Raw genomic sequence first — 20,311 nt, forward strand, 5'->3', positions numbered from 1 at the left:
CCTTTTATCATGATAAGGTTGTCATTTGGAACTCATTTCCCGGCTCTGGGGCGTAGCGTGCATACACTACCTGATATCATTAGCAGTGCACTACAGATACCTGGAATTGCTCATTAGACTAATTACTTATATCTAGTGACCTTTTTCATTCATTTGACTGTGTGACTCAAATTTTCCCCTCGTCGATATAATTAAAGTCGGTTCAGGAGAAACACGGTACAGTTCAATTTAGCATCCTTTCTAAATGCTTCAAGGCATCTTTGCCACTGTAACCTCGCTGACTTCACTTCAAACTCCCGTAACTTCAATTCCAAGTCCACTGGATCAATACGGGAACAACTTGGATGGACTGGGAGGAAACAATAAGACAATAATTGAGTTAGTAACCCAAAGGCAAGATTAATTAAAAGCAATAAGTCACACGCACGCGGTACAATCATTAAGAAATATATCCGTCCCATTTTCCCCTTCATGCCGTGCGAAATGCCATGGTCAGCATTCTGTTACCAGGCCAGAGGGGCTCGTCAGCCATTGGGCAGAAGGTTTCCAGACACTTTTAAAATGTGTACATATTTTCAGAATAAAAACTCTCAATCGCTATAAATCGTGCTGGACAACACGTCTAGTCTCGGCGAAAGTCGGCTGAGAAAAGCCCACGTTGCTTCTGCTTCTCTTCCTCCTGAAGACCTGCTTGTGGCTCCTGGAGGTCTAATGGGAGGACCCGCTGGGACCCGCTGCACCCTCCCTCTCTCGCCCATCCCTTCTCCCTTTTTATCTCCATGAGTTTCTCCTGGTGTGCAGAAAGGTTTGTTGTTCTTGTTGTAGCGCTGAGATGATCGAGACCCCCAAGACCCCGGGACCCTGAGACACCACGAGGCATCTTGACTGTTCCTTATCCAGAGCTCGGTGTCTCTCTCTCTCTCTCTCTCTCTCTCTCTCTCCCTCTCGCTCGCACACATGCGCGTCGAGATAAGACAGCGACGTGGACAGCGACAGGGAGAAGAGTCGATGCTGACAGGGCTCCCTGTCACAGGTACAACAGGCATTTTGCTGGTTAAGCTGGATTCCATTCCACTGCCTGTCCTGCAGTTCATCTGTCATGTAGCGTACGCCGGCAGCCCGGAACGTGTGTGTGATTATTCGTTTTTAGATGGAATGGAAGTTACTGTTAACACGGTGCTCCGAAACACAGTCCAAGGTGGTACATGTTTCACGTTGAGATCATTGAGGGATTTCAAGGCTGCAGTCAAATAAACAAAGTAAGATCTTAAAAAAAAAAACACATTTTGCATATGCATTGACATGGCCACATCTGTAAAAAAATGTGTTGATGTGCCTCTTTACTTGCTTGAAATATTTGGTCTGTTTATATGAGTTATTAAGTGTGTATGTCAGTAGTCTAGTTCATTGGATTCTGTTTTTCCTGCTGTAGTCATGCGAGGATTGACTGAGCATCCTGACGGAATATAGAACTGTCACGAAGTCGCCCCTTCATGCCTGTAAAATAAAAAAATTAAAAAGTTTTATTACTGACCGGCATCTCCGAGCGGCATCAGAACACGCCGGTCTGCTGAAGAGGGACAGTGCCCCCCAGTGTTCAGCAGCCAACATCGCGCCCACCTTGCACCAGGTTCACCACGCCGCACCAACATCAACTCCCAACACAACCCTACTGGAACAAAAATCCAAACACGTTGCACCGCACAAAATCCTTTATCGGACAAACAAGAGCACATCAATCACATAAATGACATTTTCTTGTGTTTTATCCATTCCTGTTCCTTCATCACTAACAATGTCCTTTGTTCGATGCCTCTGATGAAGACAGTTTGGCAGTTTTCTCCACGGCCAAATAAACCTCCGGAGTTCGAGTTCATTGTATTTTTTTGCCTCACATTTACATTTACGCTCTGAGCCACAGTGATTTACATAAGTGCTTTAAAATGTCCACGACTGAAAGGTGATGTGTATTCTGTATTTCTTGTTCGAGAGCATGAAGACACCAAATCTAGATCTTGTAAGGTCGGTTTTTAGATTTTAATATTTGTTAGAAATGAGAAATCTCTATAATAACCGGTCCTGTTCAGGAGGTCAAGCGACTTTCATCTTGACGTTGTCGTAGGGCGAGCCGTCATCGTAATCCGCAGGGACGGCTCGCCGCGGCCGGTTGGGGACGGCGTAGTCGTCAGCGTTGGGATTGTAGGGATACTCGTGGCCGCTCGGGTCCGTGGCCTCCCCCATCTTCTTCCAGGCGTTGCCCTTCACCTCCTCCGGGCTGTCGTAGTATGACGGTGGCGCGGCCGGCGCCATGGCGCAGCCCTCGGGCTCGTCGTATATGTGCTCCGCCTTGGCGTAGCCGCCCTTCGCTCGGCCCTCTGGCCTCTTCACTTTGACCACCGTCCTAACCGCCATTTCGTCGATGGAGTCATACAGCGGCTCTGGGGACTTCTCCCCGACCGGGCCTGGCCTTGATGTGTGCAGGAGATCTACCATGATGTTCGTGGCAATGGAGTCAAACGGAAGTGAATAGTCCGGGTCAGGGTCCCGCAGAGTGGACGGGGCAGCGTGCTCCGCCTGGTCCCCATGTTCCGCGTCAGTCAGGGTGATCTGTGAGTACGTTTGGTCCTTGGTTCCCGCCAACGGACAGCTGTTGAAGTTCTTGACCTGGCTCTTTCTGGGCATGGGCCTGGCGTCCAGGTTCAGGCTCTTGACCCCTGTAAGGAGCTTGTCAACTGGAGCCTCAAGGTGGGACCGTTGGCTGTGGAGGGCTGAAGGTCCAGATTTGACAGATTTATTAGGCACCAAGCTGTACACAGCAGGGTCCTGCACCACGGCTGGCGGGTTCGCAGGTGTCTCCTTCTCCTGGGACAAAGCCCCCCCTGAGTTGTGTCTGGAAGTCATGGTGGACCTTTGAACATTGATGGCCGCCTCCACCGCCTTGAAGATGGCGTTGCCGTGTTTCGTCTCAAATTCCAAGTTGCCTTCGCCCGACTCGCACCTCCGTCCCGCTTCAAAGGAGAAGGTTGTCTACAAGACCACCGAGACAGAGAAGCCATTCCGATCAAATTCGAAATACGATAGAAACGACCATCTAGCACCATGATTCTCAGACGAGAAGGTGGAGGAACGTACCTTGTCGCGGCCGAACCTCCGCAGGTAGCGGTAGGGCCACGTGTAAAGCACCTCTCCGGTTCTGGGCTCCCTCAGCACGATGCTTTCGAAGTCGGTCCGAATCAGGTAGGCGCCCTTCAGGCCACATTTGTCTGCCACCTCGGAATGTCTCACCATCACTTTGTAGTCCTTCGCCACTGCAGGAGGAGGGAAGTTCCGCCGGTTTCATTTAAATCCGTCAGGCCGTGCGTCCGAGCGTACGGCGGCGCGCAGCGCGATACCGACATGAGTGTTTTGGACAATGAGGAGGACGGAAAGCGTCCATTTTCCCCCCTGCCTCTCATTTATTCCGCAGGTCCTCCTGTCTTTTCACCAATTACCGCGGAGCAGCGGGAATGTGCCGCATATGCGGCGAATCAGGCCCCGCCGGGGGCTCTCAGCGCGGGTGTGTTCCAGCACAGCGGTCGCCGACGGCGACCGGATGCCATTAATATCTGCAAGTGTGTTGTCAAGACGCAGCGATTGCGCTTCGAGATTTCTCAGGAAAAGGTCTGAGGGATAATAAAAAATATCAAATGTAAAAATAACCCCTCTGAAATGTCAATTCAAGCTTTTGGACCAGACAAAACAAACTGATATGCTTAATTTGTCCTTTAATTCAGGGATTTGGAGCATATAATAAACTGAAGCTCCGAGCTGTACTTCGGGGAAACCAAAAGGCTGCTACGCAGGAGGATGGCCCATCACAGAAGGAGCAACACCTCAGGGCCAGAATCAGCTGTGTACCTTCAAATTAAGGACAAAGGACACTCATCTTTGGAAGAGAATGTCCAAATATTGGTGGATTGAGAGAGGAGCAAGGGAAGCTTTGCATGTGCGAATCAGCAGAGGTGGAGGCCTCAGACACAACTTCTCTCCAACCTATAATGCTGCCCTTTCATCCATCCCCAGAAAAACCAGGCCCAATTCACACGTCCACCAGGTCGGACACATTTAATGGGGGTAGGAGGAGCTGCCAGGGCGGGGCTGACACTCACTTAACACAGAGTGTCCCCAGGGGGGACTGTCCCTGTAACTACTGATTGCAAGTCGTTCGCCTGATAAATGCTGTAAATGTAAGTTGATACCTCTATGTTTGGTTTTGGTTTAAGCACCTTCACCTGGGTCCTCCTCTTCCTTGGTGGTGTGACAGTAGAACAGTGAGACAGGGCAGCAGACATGACAAGGCCCACTGTTTCTGCTGCACCTACTCTCTGGGCAAGACTCGCAAAAGTAGAAAAAACCAGGACAGGTTCTCACAGCCCCAGAGCATCTGATCAAGCTTCACCTGCCAAAAATGCGAGCATTGTGCAAAGAAGAAGAGCATGAAGAGAGGAGAGCACGCTGTGGTTGGAGAGAAGCTGGGAGCCACGGCGTCTGTATTGTGCTACTGGGAGGAAGTTCTCAGAGTGATGACCCTCTGCCTGCACCTGTCTCACACTCGAACCTCTCCACAGAGTTCCCCTCTGCAGACTGCAGGAAATCTTCCTCCACGTGTCTCTGCAGCGGCAGGTTCTCTGAGCCAAGCTGGTTCTCCTCCAGAGCCGATTGTCATGTAGTGGGTGGAGGTTGCTTCTTGTTTATTTTTAATACCGATGCTCCGTGACCAGCTAGTGCGACTTGCAAACAGGGCCATGAAAAGGCAGCTCATGCTTGGCGGTGAAGAGTTGCTTCTATCCATCAAATTCACCTCGATCTTCTCCTTGCTTGTGTGTCTTTCTCTCCCCGTGCCAGGTGTTACTTCTGCTCAGGAAGTTGAGGTTGAGAAGACAAGTGCATGTCAGAGCTGGGGTTGTCTCTAATCATCATCATAGTGGGAGTTGCACAATGTCTTTAAGTGACAACATTGGCTTTGTTGTCTTTACAACGGTGAAATGACATGTTAACCCTATAGTCTCAATAATGGAATGTGCTGGAATACAGAAGCATCTCACGCAGAACCACGTGGTCCACTGTACAAGGCTACCAAAGAGCAAAATGGCTGAACACAGAGCTGAGGAGGCCTTTCATACTGTAATCAAACCTCTAAAGGATCTGGAATCTTCATGAAGAGCACCATGTGAGGCTGTAAATTCTGTGACTTCTGCATACGTTCGAAATGTGACACGTATTCTCACACCTCTTCTCATTGCACCACTTCAGTTGCAAAATGCAACTTAAGCAGAAGTTGCGCTGGCTGTTTGGGTTGAACCCCAATCTCAAAAATGGGGTTCTGTGACCGTAGGTGGATGGAATCTACATATTTACACACTGGGATGTATTGTGCATTCGCAAATTACACAAATAAGCACCAGAAGCTCTGAGCATGGCTGGATTTTCTGTGCATGTTCTCCAGAACCCATCTGTTTCATTGCAAACGTCCAGTATGTTTTAGAATCAGTTCTACAGGCACAAATGCACGATATGTTCGCATTCACTGTGTGCAAATAACTGAAGTGTTTGGTAATGTGAGTTGAGAATTTGGGCCACTTATCTTGGCAGTAGGGCAACGGATGACAGCAGGATGTGACATTTTTGACAGATAAGCAGCCACTTTGCAAATGAAGCAGACACTGGTGTGATATTTTCAGCGACAACAAACAGGAACAGCAAATGCCTGACTTTCCACTACACAGTGGAGCATGAGTGAACACACACATCATGTTTCTACACACGCAAGGAAAGCCGCTGTGTGTAGATGCAGGGGGATCCATGTTGTCAGCTGCTGCTACTTCTAAAGCGAGTATTAAATAGCTGTGGGTGGTTTAGCAGTTTTCCCGTTTCAGAAACGGACATGTAAAAAGACAGAGCTGGGCTGTTAATTAGCCGTGGGTGGTTTAGTTGCAAGTATTTACATATTTTAATATGGTGAAAATGTCTGTGAACCAGCTTCACGTTGCGGTATTTGTGCTTCGGCGCTGTTCTAGACACTACGGATAGCTTTACGTGTACAGAGGTAGAATCTCAGCAGCGTGAAAGTCTCCAGGATTTTTGCATTGATGTAGTCTCACATGTGCATGTGTTATTCAGAAAATAAATCCAAATGTAAAATGTTTTGCACTATATGATAGAACTCACAGATTTAATGCACTGATATGGTCCAACGTCTGTGTTCAACGTACTGCACTGAATTCGATTTTTTTGTTCGAAGAACAAATTTGAAATTGAAATTCGGGAGGAATTCCCAGGAGAGCTTCTGCAAGTGATGGTGGCAACGACGGCTGTTGTCTAGGCCTCCTTCTTTCTGAACACACATTAGCAGGAGGACAATGCAGGGAGTAAAGTGTGGCTGAGCGCTCTCGCCTTATCTCAGTCTACATCTGCTTACTGCTCACCGCTTCTCTTACCGCTCTGTCTGCCGGCGTACAGGCAGTTGTTCTCCATGCTGACCCCTTCGGCCTCCCGCTGTGCTCCGGGCGGGCTGCTTCGCCTCGGATCCACGGCACGCTCGCCCCAGCTCATCTGCAGAACACACAGCAAAACACGGTGCTGACGGTGCAACCGCTGGTGTCCTACATGATGTGTGGGTCTGGCATGCAGAGTGACGAAACAGGAAAAAAACGCAACACTATCAACGCTGAAAAGATGCAGCCCACAGCATCGCTCTGTCCCACGAGCCACCATAAAATAACAGTTTATGGCAGATTATGGCTAGGGCAGCGTTATTCTGATTAGACTAACATCAATTTGACTAATTTCACACTTTTGAGCAATTTTTTAATGAAGCCTAAAGCAACAATTCAGGGGCAGTGGTGGCCTAGCGGTTAAGGAAGCAGCCCCGTAATCAGAAGGTTGCCGGTTACCGCCAGGGTGCCACTGAGGTGCCACTGAGCAAAGCACCGTCCCCACACGCTGCTCCCCGGGCGCCTGTCATGGCTGCCCACTGCTCACTCAGGGTGATGGGTTAAATGCACAGGACAAATTTCACCGTGTGCACCGTGTGCTGTGCTGCTGTGACAATGTGACCATCACTTCACTTTTTTTTAAGAAAAAAAGAAAAAGAAAAAAAAAACAGATCTGGCCTGTTAAATGACCGTTGGTAGTTTAGCTGGTGGAGCAAGCGTGGTAAAAACCTGCAGGTCACAAAAGGTCAACCTTAGCTGGCCAGGCGACTTTACCAGATTCTGATGTTTTTTTCAGTCAGGGAACATTGTGTTATCGGCCCCACTGAACTGCAGAACACCTTCTCATTTAAAAGAATGTAAGTAAAACAGCTGTTTTCAGGGGGAAATTCCTGGAGGAGATCATAGTGATCGTCGCGGTGGGTTTAACTCTGATGCTGCGTAACTGCTTATCTGAGGAACAAACACCGAAGAGCAGCTACCAGCGCACAGCACTAATATACTCTTGGCTATTGATCTTGCTAGAAGATGCAAAAATGGTGGCTGCAGGTAGGAATTAACCATTTGAAAAGTAGCTGCAGCACTCCGACAACTCAGACACTCAGAACTAAATACAATGCTGAGTAAAAAAAAGGCATTTCAGAAATTCCTTTAGCATTTGCTGTTTTTAAAATAAATTTCGAAATCCATAAGGTCTCCAGGAGAGCACCCTCCTCTGCTGAGAACATCTCGGGTAACACCCAGTACCGGAACAAACATGCAGATAGATTATCAGCGCTTGATCTGAAGAATTCCAACTGGTGAACTAGTGAGTGTGACATTAGTGAGCAATCTTGATGCATGACATTTCATATGGTGGCATTTAAACAGTGGCATTCGGGGAGCTACACATACAGGAAAGGCGATTTCACAGAGTTTCTGAGTCCAGTCCTCCACCTCGGCATTCTCCGCAGCAAAGATGAACATTTTCTCTGTGGTCTCTACCAGGAAAGGCCCACAGTCGCGTGGACAGCCCTCGATAACCACTTCCGACACACGGATGCAGTCGCTTAGCTTTATCACCTGCAAAACAGAAATACGTTTCCAGCAGCAAATTCCAGTACAGCACATTAAAATACATTTAAAATGCATGTGTAAAATCGCTGTGCTGTATAATTGTATACATTTTTCCTGCAATATTTCTAGGCGAACTGTACTTTTTGCAATTCAGCTTCAATGTGAATATTATTTATTACTGATTTGAGGCCAAAAGCAGAAATGTGCTCTGCGCAGCATTGACATGACCCTCTTACACATGAGCTTTATGACAAATTACGTACGTGACTACAAACTACTACCAATTTCACCCAAAAATAGACGCCCTGTTTAAAACACCGCACCTGGCAACTCGGCATCAATGTGAAAAAAATGTTTCATTTCACATCTGCGTTTAGAACAGGTACTCTTGGGAATTGGGACAAAACATTTTTAAGAATTATTTGATGTATCTGCCCTAAAGACTGAATTTGTATCGCCGTGACACATGCCCCAACCCTGATGATGGTAAAGAAATGTTTGAATTTGAATTTCCTTTTGGAACCGTACTGTATTTGACAATATTATATTTACAAAAAGCATAGAAGTGACCATTCAAATACTTGTCTTGTTGAGTGTTATATACGTTTATAATATGACGGTGAGGTTAAAATAATGTAAATATAATGCAAATATCATGTAAAATGATAAAAAAATGAGAACATCATGTATTTTGTTGTTATTATTGTAGTTATTATGTAGTTATTGTTAAGTTGTGCCCCCGCTTTGTACGTTCTCTGCTACTGAGGGACTGGTTGGCCTTTCTTGCTCTGCTGCTGTTACATGGTGAATGACAAAAAGTCCACTCATGCAGTCTTTAATCAGTGGTGTGTGTGTATGTGTGTGTATGTGTGTGTATGTGTGTGTGTGTGAGACCCAGGAGAGCAGCAGGCAATCATAAAGAAAGAATTGGCCCCTGTCTACACGAGTGCAGCCGGCGTCTGGTTGACCTTCTTGTTGTCCTGCTTGCGAGGCGGCTTCTCCAGGGTGCTCGTCCCATCCTTGCACTCAAAGAATTCCAGCCGCGAGATGGAACAGGCGCTCTCTCTGTACAGGACAGACCAGACCTTTCTCCATTTCTGTAAAACGGAGGAAAAGAACGTAAAGTGCAATTCTACTCTTTACCCTCACGACTGCGTTACACATTATAATCTTCATCTTGATGATCACTAACGTGTGTGGAATTTTGGAAAACCACCTTCACCATCCACCTTAAGATGGTTTAAAGAAACCAAGAGTGTGAAACGTTGTTGTCAGAGCATATATGAATTATTTTGCTTTGTTTAAATTATTGGTTGATTACATAGTTTTGTTCTATGGGGTAGGAATAAGGAAGGAACGTGGCAGGGGGTTCCAAACAAAGCACTTGGAAGTTCCCTTAACCAGCGTTGCCTGAACAGGGAAGTAGGGAAGACATTAAATGGACATGTTGAGGCAGGTTATTTTATATAAATGGAACTTTCTCATTTCTCAACAGTACACAACTGTATAAGAGCGTTAGTTTGGTTCGGTGAAAGGTCTCTGGTTCCAGTCTCATGGTGTACGGCCTATTAGATATGAGGAAATTGAGAAGTTTGCTGTTTTTTTATTTGGAAACGCCACTTTCTCAATGCACTGACCATCTCCCACGTCATCGGTTTCCATTCTGTCACTCAAAAGAAGAAGATAAAAAGGGGTAGTCTGATAACTGAGCCACAAGCCTGCACACCAGCCTCTGACCTCAGTTCCAACCACCTTCAGCTCATCTTCGATGTTTGACCTTCACAGACCGGAGGAGGCATTCGGCCTTGTAACCACCTCTCTGATGCACATCTAACAGGACCTACTTAACACTGAATCTGGCCTCATATCTAAATGTCCTTATACATTCGAAAGGCCATACATTTTCAAACGTTGGAGATATATATCCCGTGGAAATGCGTCCATTGAAAACGTTTTTGTGGGAACTTTTTTTACAGTTACGGGTCAAACTACAAGGCACCTGGGAGTATGATAAGACATGAGATGTTCCTCATGTTCAGAAGTTACTCCTCCCGACCAGGCCACCACCCACAATCACCTGGTCGCAAGAATAGCTCCCTGTTGTGAGCTGGTGTCCTCACTGCACATGTACAAGCAGCAGCACATGGAATCTCGCCTACTTATCATGACTGGAACGACGGGGACAAAAGTGCCTGTTATGGTGCTGAATCAAATGACCTTTTGACCCCCACCCCCCCTTTGTAAAGTGTAGCCACACGCGCCGCCGCCCCCCTGTTGGATTTTTACGCATCACCTACTTCTTCTTCTTCTGCTCCCGACACGACCGTATTGCTGGTGCAGACGCCCGGTTTACCCCACGACCAGGAAATGACCAGGGACAAAAATGTCTTCTCTACTGCTGCGTCCACCAGCTGGTGTTCTCCAGAAGGAGCAGGAAACTGATCGAGTCTACGCCGTAAAGGACACTTCTGGACTGTGACAGAACCCGCCAATATGCAACATCGACTCATGTTTAGTCATTACTCCCCCTCGCTGTAAACAGAAGCGAAACACATCGTGACATTCCGCATATCTGACGTGGGACCGCAGCAGATGTTCATCACCACTTCATGGACTTCGCTGGGTTATTATATATCTTGACCATTTCGAAGCGAAGCTGAAGACTGAGAACGAAGGACTGAGAACGAAGTGAAGAAACGAGAGATACTTCATATTTGCCGCACTCGGCTTCTCTCGACCACCTTACGTGAGACAGTGAGGACGATTTCGGTCCTGAAAAAGTTCCTGCGTTGAGAACTTCTCCTTCATCTCACGGAGCTTCTGAGAAGCCCCGCAGATGTTCCGCGGACCTCTGACCCGGTCGTCGCCTACCTTGCCGAACCTTTGCTGCTGCAGGTACAGCAGCCCCCTCTTCCCGATGTCCCCCTCCATGTCTCCGGTCAGCTCTCCGTCTCCACGTCCGACCGAGTCAGCGAGACATCTCGGTGTGACGCAAACAACCACCGAGCTCCCGACTTCCTGTGTGCTCTCGTCGTTCTGCTGCACTTTCATTCTTCCGCGACACCACAGAGATTAGCCAACTTCATGACTTCTGGTTTCTACGTCCTACTCTGTCTTGTCTCGCGCTCACAGCCAATCGGACATTTTCTATTTTTACATCCTGGCCTTTTTATTCAGGAGGACGCCGAACAGCCCAACTCAGGTCATATTGTCCTCCTGAGAAGGTCTCCTGACTCTGCGGTGGGGTGTCTCGGTTGTCTTGTTGTCTCGGTTCTCGCCGCGGGCGGAACATTAGCTACTTTTAGCTCTCTGGTCTGACGCTGTGGCCAGAGTACAACATCCTGCCGAGCGGCGAATCTTTCCACCCGGCGGCCTCGTTTCAGACCAACCCCGAGCGGAGCCTGGAGAGCTTCTGAAGGTCCTGTGACCTGAGGAGACAGAGGTGTCCCGCCAACGTCACCCGCCACACACGCATTTTATTTCAGAACATTCACTTTATTTTGCCACATTTACGCTTCCAGTTGTTATTTATCGTTCTAGCAGATGAGAGTGGCTACGAGAACGATGACGAGGGCTGGTACAGGACACAGATGCATCTGTACTGCAGAAACTTGTGGGTGTTTACTCGACTTTACTCTACTTTACTTGGCAGATGCTTTTATCCAAAGCGACTTACAAGGTGAAGACACCAGCAATTCTCATTCGGGTTCTATAGATTTCGAAAACTAAGAGCCCTGATAAGGCCGAACTTGTCAGGAATAGAACATGCTGGGGGACTGTTACATTTACAGCATTTACCAGACGCCCTTATCCAGAGCAACTTACAATCAGTACTTACAGGGACAGTCCCCCCCCCCCTGGAGACACCCAGGGTTAAGTGTCTTGCTCAGGGACACGATGGTAGTGAGCGGGGTTTGAACCTGGGTCTTCTGGTTCATAGGCGAGTGTGTTACCCGCTAGGCTACTACCAATTTTTAAGCGTTAGACAAGTTTTTTTTCTTGTGTGTGTGTGTGTTAGTGTTCGACTCGTTTGAAATACTTTTTGAATAAGTGGGTTTTCAGCTGCTTCTTAAAGGTGCTGGTAGTCTCGGCTAGTGGAATGGAGCAGGACAAGTTGTCCCACCTGCCGGGGACAACAAAGGAGAACAGAGCCGATTGGGATCGGAGACCCCGTGAATTTGCAGTCTGGTTTTGTGTGCTGATCTGAGAGGGCGTGCAGGAGTGTATCTGGCTAGTAGTGTGTTGGTGTAAGAGGGAGAACTTCCATTTACAGCCCTGTAGGCAGCATCAAGGATTTGAACTCAGTGGAGAGAGGTGAGAGGAGGCGGGGCATGGGTGGTATTTTATAGTTCTTCAATTTTGTTCTGCAATGTAAAAATAGTCCAAAAAACCCAGTGCCCCATGCATGAGTAGGTGTGTTCTCTCATATGACCGCTCATGTGGTGGCTGATCATGTGACCTTTGGTGTGCTGTAGTGTGATTCAGCTTCCTGTGGACATTTTTACACTTGTTTATCGCAATACCCTGCTAATAAGTTGTTATAGTGTTCAGAAACTCAGAATTATGATTGTTGTAGCTCAAAACATTAAAATGCAATGTGTTTCATTTTTTGTCGCTCAAAATATGGGTCAGACCGCCCGGCCACCATCAGCAGAGCGCCTCTTGCTGTAAGTGAACCGTTTGTAATATTTAGTGTTTTATGATTCGCGCATGTCGACTTGTTGAGTTGTGTAGAGTTAGTACAGTGTGTACAGTGTGTACAGTGTGACCAGATTCCAAATAATTTCACAGGCAACACACTAGCGTAGAATAAAATTAAAAATAATATAGGCAGTGTCCTCGTCCACAGGGACCATGTTGCAGTAGAAGCTGTGGGATGTGGGTCCTGCCTCTGGATATGGATGACTGGGGGACGGGAGATGGTCTTTAAACTCATAACTCATTCAAATAAACTGAATAAATTGCCATGTTTACATTTACAGCATTTTCCAGACGGCCTTATCCAAAGCGTCTTATAACCAGTAGTGACAGGGACAGTCCCCCCTGCAGACAGTCAGGGACACCCAGAGCACCTTACAACCAGTAGTGACAGGGACAGTGCCCCATGGAGACACTCAGGGACCCCCAGAGCGCCTTACAACCAGTAGTGACAGGGACAGTCCCCCTGGAGACAGTCAGGGACACCCAGAGCACCTTACAACCAGTAGTGACAGGGACAGTCCCCCCTGGAGACACTCACCATGACCATGTGGGCACCATGGTGGTTCTTGAACCTGCAACCCTCTGATAACGTGCCCACTTCCTTACCCGCTAGGCCACCACTGTCCAAAGACCGTTCCTTATAGGAACATCTGAAGAACTTTTAACAGAAAACGGGCCTATAAAGACACAGGGACCAAATATAGAATTCGGCGCTGCAACCAGCCACAACAAACTAAAACCAAAAGCCGCAAAAATCTGTTCAAGGGCCTTTTATTTATTCTGCTTGCATATTTCCCCCCTCATTTTCACGTTCTTTCTCTCTCAGTCAGACCTCACACCTCCTCTTGTGCACAGTGCGAGCTGCGGGGCGTCGCTGTTCTCACGTTGCGCCTCGAGACAACTCCCGGCGTGAGACAGGGACCGTACCGCCTTCCCCGCGGTGGATCTGGCCGACCCTCGCACTTAATAAACGAGTCTTATTACATGAACACGTCCTGCGTTCTTACAACAGGAGTGCAGCTCGTGCTCTTCAGCATTTTTTAGGGGGGCCCCCCAGCACGTCGAGCAAAGAGCAGCGTTTCACTGCGAAAAAACAAGAATCGCAAAATCAAGTAGATAAATATATCAACAAGTAAACAATAAAATGCGCCATGAATGATTTAAAATGGAAATGCATTCAATATGACAATATATCTGACAGACATTGAAACATCTGTCGTTTTATGTCATACGGGCATACTCAGCGCATCATGGATCACGTGGGCGGGGCCTGTGTCCCTTCCAGCGTGCCACTACCGGTCTAGATCTTGGCCTGAAAGTAGATTTCAGGTTCAGCATCTCATACCCATGAATGGTGGCGCCATGTTGGAAGGGACACGTCCTCCGACCAGCCGGGTCAGCGTTAGTCCCGCCTACTTACCTTGATGGGTTAGACTGACGGTTCATTATTAAATAAAAATAAATTCCAGTCATGTCACATTGACGTAATTAATGATATAGGGTCCTCCATTGCTGCTCCTCTCCTGCTCGCACACGTACGAGGCGGAGGCGGAGACACGACAGTGGGCGTGTCTGCTGCGCAGGGAGCACAGGAGCGGCAACACAGCCGGCTCAACCTCGGCACACACCGATTGGCTGATGTCATCGTGAAAATATGAATTGCGTTGTAAACTATTCATATTTCTAAATAAAAATGTCCATAAAAACGATTGAGAATGTATCTCAGCACTTCAATTCATTTTCCAATTATTTTTCTTAAATCCACCCATGGCTGATAAAAGGTAACTTTGGGAATCAAATGCAAATTCATCACATTAAAGCAAATGAAACCACTTGATATTATATACATTTTTTACCCTGCTGTTTTTCCAGTGTTTTTATTGGGCAATTTCTGTCATTTCCGTTGGCCTGTAGAGTACATTTGCTGCGTGGAGCAGCTTTAACCCTCGCCGGGTTCGGAAATGACTTTAGCAGGCCGGGGACTCCAGCAGTCTCTCGCCAGAGACGGGTAACGTGGTCTCCAGCAGGTCACCACCCTGCCGCGGCACCGTGCGGGCCCGGAACCTTCCATCTGCAGCCTTGGCACAGCGTGGGGCAGCGAGGCCCTCCTCATCCTGGCCGAGGAGGACGAGGAATGTTGCGGTGTGAGTGTGCTTTACGCTCTGGCCTCCCTCCACGCACCCGTAGCAGCTCTCCAGGAGACGTTAGACCCTCTCCCGGCCTCTAATGGCTTCTCCACATTTCTCTCCGGAGCCCTTGGGATGGGGGCGTTCGGGTTGGGGGGGGGATCTGCACCAGGTTCGTTCTTCGGAGAAGACAGGTCGTTTCTAGCTCCTTCCGGTAATTACAGCCGTCGCCGCACCTCCTTCACCTGCTGGACATGAAAGGACGGCGGCTGCTTCTTAATTAGAGACGAGGACTTAATTACACCTGGTTTCAGGTTCAGCCCCTTTTAAACTAAGATTCTCTGAGGCCTCCCAGGAGCCATTATACACACAGCATTTACCGGACGCTCTTGTCCAGAGGGACTTACAGTCAGTAGTTACAGGGACAGTCCCCCCCCGGAGACACTCAGGGTTAAGTGTCCTGCTCAGGGACACAATGGTAGTTAGTGGGAATTGAACCTGGGTCTTCTGGTTCATAGTCAGTAGTTACAGGGACAGTCCCACCCTGGAGACACTCAGGGTTAAGTGTCTTGCTCAGGGACACGATGGTAGTTAGTGGGATTTGAACCTGGGTCTTCTGGTTCATAGTCAGTAGTTACAGGGACAGTCCCCCCCTGGAGACACTCAGGGTTAAGTGTCTTGCTCAGGGACACCATGGTAGTTAGTGGGATTTGAACCTGGGTCTTCTGGTTCATAGTCAGTAGTTACAGGGACAGTCCCCCCCTGGAGACACTCAGGGTTAAGTGTCTTGCTCAGGGACACCATGGTAGTTAGTGGGATTTGAACCTGGGTCTTCTTTGTTCATTTACAGCATTTACCAGATGCTCTTGTCCAGAGGGACTTACAGTCAGTAGTTACAGGGACAGTCCCCCCCCAGAGACACTCAGGGTTAAGTGTCTTGCTCAGGGACACGATGGTAGTTAGTGGGATTTGAACCTGGGTCTTCTGGTTCATAGTCAGTAATTACAGGGACAGTCCCCCCCTGGAGACACTCAGGGTTAAGTGTCTTGCTCAGGGACACGATGGTAGTTAGTGGGATTTGAACCTGGGTCTTCTGGTTCATAGGTGAGTGTGTTACCCGCTAGGCCACTACCCCCTGCTGCCAGCACCCCACCAGTCCCACCAAACAAGAAATAACCAGAATCTGTACGTGATTAGAATAAAAAACCGAGTCTGTAAAGTGAGAAAGAGCCCTTTATTTACTTTTCTAGAATACGTCTTTACACGCCAGTCAAGGCAACGGTCTGCTCTACAGGTCATAAACATCCCAGCATGCTCTGGGTCCACAGCGATCACATGGTCTCAGGGTCATGGAGGTGGGGCCTGACTTTACAATCTCGACCCGTGTGATGTATGGACAGCAGCTCTACTTTAGTTTTTTAAAAGAACGCGTAATTTACCGCAGGATATATATCGAACGAAAGGAGGAAACGGTAAAACGGTGCAACGTGCATGCGAAGGTCACCCAGCGGCTCCTGGGCCTTCTGTCCCCGACATTAAAACCATCTGCGGGGCCTGTGTTGCCAGATTGGACTTTTTTTGTGTTGTTTTGCATGCTGAAAAGCGGTTTCGTCCGTGTGGGTATTCGGTCGACCCGCAAGCCAAAACTCTGGGGGGGGGGGGGGGGGGGTTCACTCATCTTGCCAGGATTTGGGATTTGGATCCTTTTTTTCCCGGGGTTGGAAACATCAGTCCCATCTGGCAACTCGAGCACATTAACAAACCCAGACGTGTACCACACTCGCACGGCATGTGGAAGCGTCCATAAAGTCGGGGGCCTGACACGCATTCCACATCTAGCAGAGGGAGGACGGAGGAGGAGGAGGACGAGGAGGACGGAGGAGGAGGATGAAGAGGAGGAGGAGGATGAAGAGGAGGAGGAGGATGAAGAGGAGGACGAGGATGAAGAGGAGGACGAGGATGAACGGCGGACTGGCCTCCGCACGACGTGCAGGCGGCTTTTTCCTCTCCTGGACATCGATTGACACGTCCTGCAAGGTCATAAGACGGGTGGCGTACTGTAATCCGGTGCAAGTCTGATGTCTGGCGGCGCGTCCCCTTAGTAATAGTCCTCGTCGTAGTCCCCCATGTGCTGGAACCCCGGCCGCGCTCTCACGTCGTCCTTCAGGTAGGCGGCCATTTCACCTGAAAGCACCACACCCGGCATCAGCCTCAGAGGGGTCAGAGGTCAGAGGTCGAGCGCTCCTCACCTGGCGGAAGCACCCGCAGCGGCGCGGCGGCGGAGACGCTGCCGAGGCGGTTGCGCGCCGTGCAGCGGTACGTTCCGGAGTCCGCTGGCCCCGCCTCCTCGATCTGCAGCCAGCTGGACAGCTCGTACTTCTGCGGCCCACCCCGAGACTGCGGGACAGGCCAGAGACGGACTTCAGATCGGGACACACCGTTTTTAGCAGGCAACACTCTCACTAAGCGCGTCCCAGCACCTGGACAGAAATGTGCGGGTCGTCCCCGGGCAGGACCACGTCGCTGCCCTCCTTCCGCCACTCCACCAGCGCCATGGGAAAGGCGAAGACCTCGCACAGCAGCACCACGCTGCTGCCCGTCACGTTCACGTGTCCCCGCGGTGGCACCTTGATGACCGGGACTGAGGGGAAGAACAGAGAACATGCGGTTCCACCTCAGCCTACAATAAAGAGGAGCAGTAATTATGTTCATTAGTCAGGTCATTTACATGAACGGTTAGGTTTGTGGTCTGGTGACGTCACTGATGTTCTCTGTGGAGAAGACATCTACATCTACATTTTACGGCATTTACCAGACGCCCCTGATCCAGAGCGACTTACAACGTGCTTCCATGTCACCATGGATGAAGTGGTCAGTTCTGGTTCACTAGGACCCCCAACTATGAATACAATCTTTTTATTCACTCTGTTCTAGTTTCTATACAGAAGTCAGACGAGAAGAAGGTTACAAGTTCATCTAAATCTTCTCTACATTTACAGCATTTATCAGACGCCCTGACTTACAATCAGTAGTTACAGGGACAGTCCAGGAGCAATTTAGGGTTAAGTGTCTTGCTCAGGGACACGATGGTAGTAAGTGGGATTTGAACCTGGGTCTTCTGGTTCACAGGCGAGTGTGTTACCCACTAGGCTACTTCTCTAAAGAGGAAGGTGTTGAGCTGCCGTGTGAAGGTGCTCAGTGACTGAGCTGGAAGTTCATTCCACCACCGAGGGGCCAAGACGGAGAAGAGTCTAGATGAGCGTCTTCCTTTTACCTTCAGAGATGGAGGGACCAGGCGAGCAGTACTGGAGGCTCGGAGTATACCAGGTGCAGTGCGAGGTGTAATGACAGTATGAATATAATAAGAAGAAGAAGAAGAGAGGACTGGAGAGTAATACCCGTCTTGCATGGACCAGCGCTTACGTTGAGTCCCGGGCTGGAGAAGGCGGCTTCCTGGAAGCGGCACACGTTCATGTAGGTCCGGCCGTCCGAGGCGCACAGCGGCTCCTGCTCGACGCACACGCACCGCGGCTCCGCGTCCAGCCGCCGGCACTCCAGCCGCGGGCCGCACCGCCCGCGTCGCCGCGGCGCGCCGCGCAGGTCGCACGCCTGGTCCTCCAGGCCGCCGCACTCCCGGCAGCAGCCGCAGGCGTCCGGCACCAGGCCGGCGCGGCAGCCCCGCGGCGGCGGGCACAGCTCCGGGACGCAGGCGCCGCACTCCGCCGCCGCGGACCGGTAGTAGTCGAAGGTCGCCAGGTCCGGGTCCAGGTCCGGGTCCACGTACTCGTAGGCGGGGAAGGCTGCGCCCAGACCGGCGCCCAGCAGCAGGACGAGCCCGGTCCACGACATGGTGTCCTCCGTGTGGCGGCGCTCCGGTCCCGGCGTGTCCACCTGGGACACCCCGCCCCGCCCACTCCGGACCAGCCCCGCCCACTCCGATCTGGCGGCCAATGAGGTTTCACTATTCGTCTTACGGTCTCAATCAAAATGATCTGATCTTGTTGAAGACCCAGGTTCAAAACCCCACTTACTACCATCGTGTCCCTGAGCAAGACACTTAACCCGGAGTGTCTCCAGGGGGGGACTGTCCCCTGTAAGTACTGACTGTAAGTCGCTCTGGATAAATGCTGTAAATGAAACCAGCATTACGACCAGCTTTAAAAGCGGCCCAGCCCCGCCCACTCCGAACTGGCGGCCAATGAGGTTTCACTATCCGTCTCATGGTCTCAATCAAAATGATCTGATCTTATTTATATAGCTGATAATGTAGCAACATTACGACCAGCTTTAAAAGCGGACTCCCAATGTGAATATTGTTCCTCACTGACTGCAGTCGAGCACACCGTAGGTGAGAATATGAGAAAAGTATGAAGACGTTTGTCCCGTCAGCACCACTAGAGGGAGCCCGACTACACAAATCGTTTCTACAACATTTCAATAACAACGACGCAAAGTGGGGAAACGAACGAATCTGTATTAATTGTGTATTATTATTTTTTTTTTCTAAGCTTCCTTCAACTTACTTTCCACACCTGTTCTCATCTGGACAGTTGCTTTTTGCTCTAGTGAAGCCCTCCAGTGAAAGTGAAGTGATTGCCACGCGGTGTCATGGTGAAACAAAAACAACAACAACAACATTTATTTCTTATATAGCCCAAAATCACATACAGTACGTCTCAATGGGCTTTGACAGGCCCTACAGTTGACACCCCCACACTTGACCCTTCTGCACACAAGGAAAAACTCCACACAAAAAAACTCTAGGAGAGAGAAAAAAAGAAAGGAAGAAACGTTGGGAAGGAGTGATAGAGAGAGGGACCCCCTTCCAGGGTAGAGTGAGTCTGCAAACGGTGTCAGTGCAGGGTTGGGGACGATATAATAATAAGTCCTACGGTTGTAGGGTTGGAGGAGTCCAGGATGTAGTCAGTGTCATGGTCTAGATTACGTGTCCATAATGATGTTACTGGTCCATTTGAAGATCCCTGAAGCTGTAGTTGTAACGGTGGTGGTGGCTGTGGTGACCCTCTGGTTCGTTTCATGCTATGTCCTTGTTTAGCAGTTGACATGTCCTCTGCTTTTATCCGTCACCCTTGGTGAGCAGTGGGCACCATGACAGGCGCCCGGGGAGCAGTGTGTGGGGACGGGACCTTCATCAAGGGGACCTCAGTGGCACCTTGGCGGATCGGGATTCGAACCGGCAAACCTTCTGATCACGGAGCCACCTCCTTGACAGCTAGGCCACCACTGGCCCGCTAGGCCTCTGGGCAACCAGCCTGCCGAACCACCTTCTTCTCCAGCCATTCCCGCAGGACTGCTGGGCCGCCACGCGTGCACGACTCTTTCCAGACGTTTAGGTGACGGTGGAAGTGCCTCACAGTTCCTGATCACAGTTCCTGATCACAGTTCCTGATCACAGTTCCTGACCGAGATACATGATAAAAATGCATCCAAAATCTC

The 20,311-nt window shown here is 49.5% G+C and overlaps 2 protein-coding genes across 3 annotated transcripts; both read right to left on the bottom strand.

The window, feature by feature from the left end:
• Positions 1 to 1,697: 1,697 nt before the first annotated feature.
• Positions 1,698 to 11,267, bottom strand: dok2 (docking protein 2). 2 transcript variants are annotated; one of them, XM_028997204.1, is made up of 6 exons: positions 10,899 to 11,267; positions 8,996 to 9,124; positions 7,866 to 8,033; positions 6,465 to 6,591; positions 3,133 to 3,308; positions 1,698 to 3,027 (listed from the first exon to the last, which is right to left on the bottom strand). In XM_028997204.1, the coding sequence occupies exons 1-6, from the start codon at positions 11,076 to 11,078 to the stop codon at positions 2,092 to 2,094; spliced, it is 1,716 nt and encodes a 571-aa protein (XP_028853037.1). In that variant the 5' UTR covers positions 11,079 to 11,267; the 3' UTR covers positions 1,698 to 2,091. The 2 variants fall into 2 exon arrangements, with proteins under 2 accessions (XP_028853037.1, XP_028853038.1); XM_028997205.1 differs by having other exon boundaries at positions 6,477 to 6,591; positions 10,899 to 11,182.
• A 4,812-nt stretch (positions 11,268 to 16,079) lies between these two features.
• Positions 16,080 to 18,748, bottom strand: kazald3 (Kazal-type serine peptidase inhibitor domain 3). The gene is made up of 4 exons (XM_028997255.1): positions 18,253 to 18,748; positions 17,335 to 17,495; positions 17,104 to 17,251; positions 16,080 to 17,038 (listed from the first exon to the last, which is right to left on the bottom strand). Exons 1-4 carry the CDS (start codon positions 18,701 to 18,703, stop codon positions 16,953 to 16,955), a joined length of 846 nt encoding a protein of 281 aa, XP_028853088.1. The 5' UTR covers positions 18,704 to 18,748; the 3' UTR covers positions 16,080 to 16,952.
• Between the last annotated feature and the right edge of the window lie 1,563 nt (positions 18,749 to 20,311).

Source organism: Denticeps clupeoides, chromosome 11, assembly GCF_900700375.1.
Source record: "Denticeps clupeoides chromosome 11, fDenClu1.1, whole genome shotgun sequence".
NCBI lineage: Eukaryota > Metazoa > Chordata > Actinopteri > Clupeiformes > Denticipitidae > Denticeps > Denticeps clupeoides.

Coding starts and splice junctions, on each gene's coding strand:
- dok2 (XM_028997204.1), bottom strand. CDS start 11,078: ATGAAAGTGCAGCAGAACGACGAGAGCACACAGGAAGTCGGGAGCTCG. Junction 9,125..10,898: donor AGCAGCAAAGGTTCGGCAAG/GTAGGCGACGAC, acceptor TCCGTTTTACAG/AAATGGAGAAAGGTCTGGTC. Junction 3,028..3,132: donor GGAGGTTCGGCCGCGACAAG/GTACGTTCCTCC, acceptor GTGGTCTTGTAG/ACAACCTTCTCCTTTGAAGC.
- kazald3 (XM_028997255.1), bottom strand. CDS start 18,703: ATGTCGTGGACCGGGCTCGTCCTGCTGCTGGGCGCCGGTCTGGGCGCA. Junction 17,496..18,252: donor CGCTGGTCCATGCAAGACGG/GTATTACTCTCC, acceptor TCTTCCCCTCAG/TCCCGGTCATCAAGGTGCCA. Junction 17,039..17,103: donor GCTGCGGGTGCTTCCGCCAG/GTGAGGAGCGCT, acceptor TGGTGCTTTCAG/GTGAAATGGCCGCCTACCTG.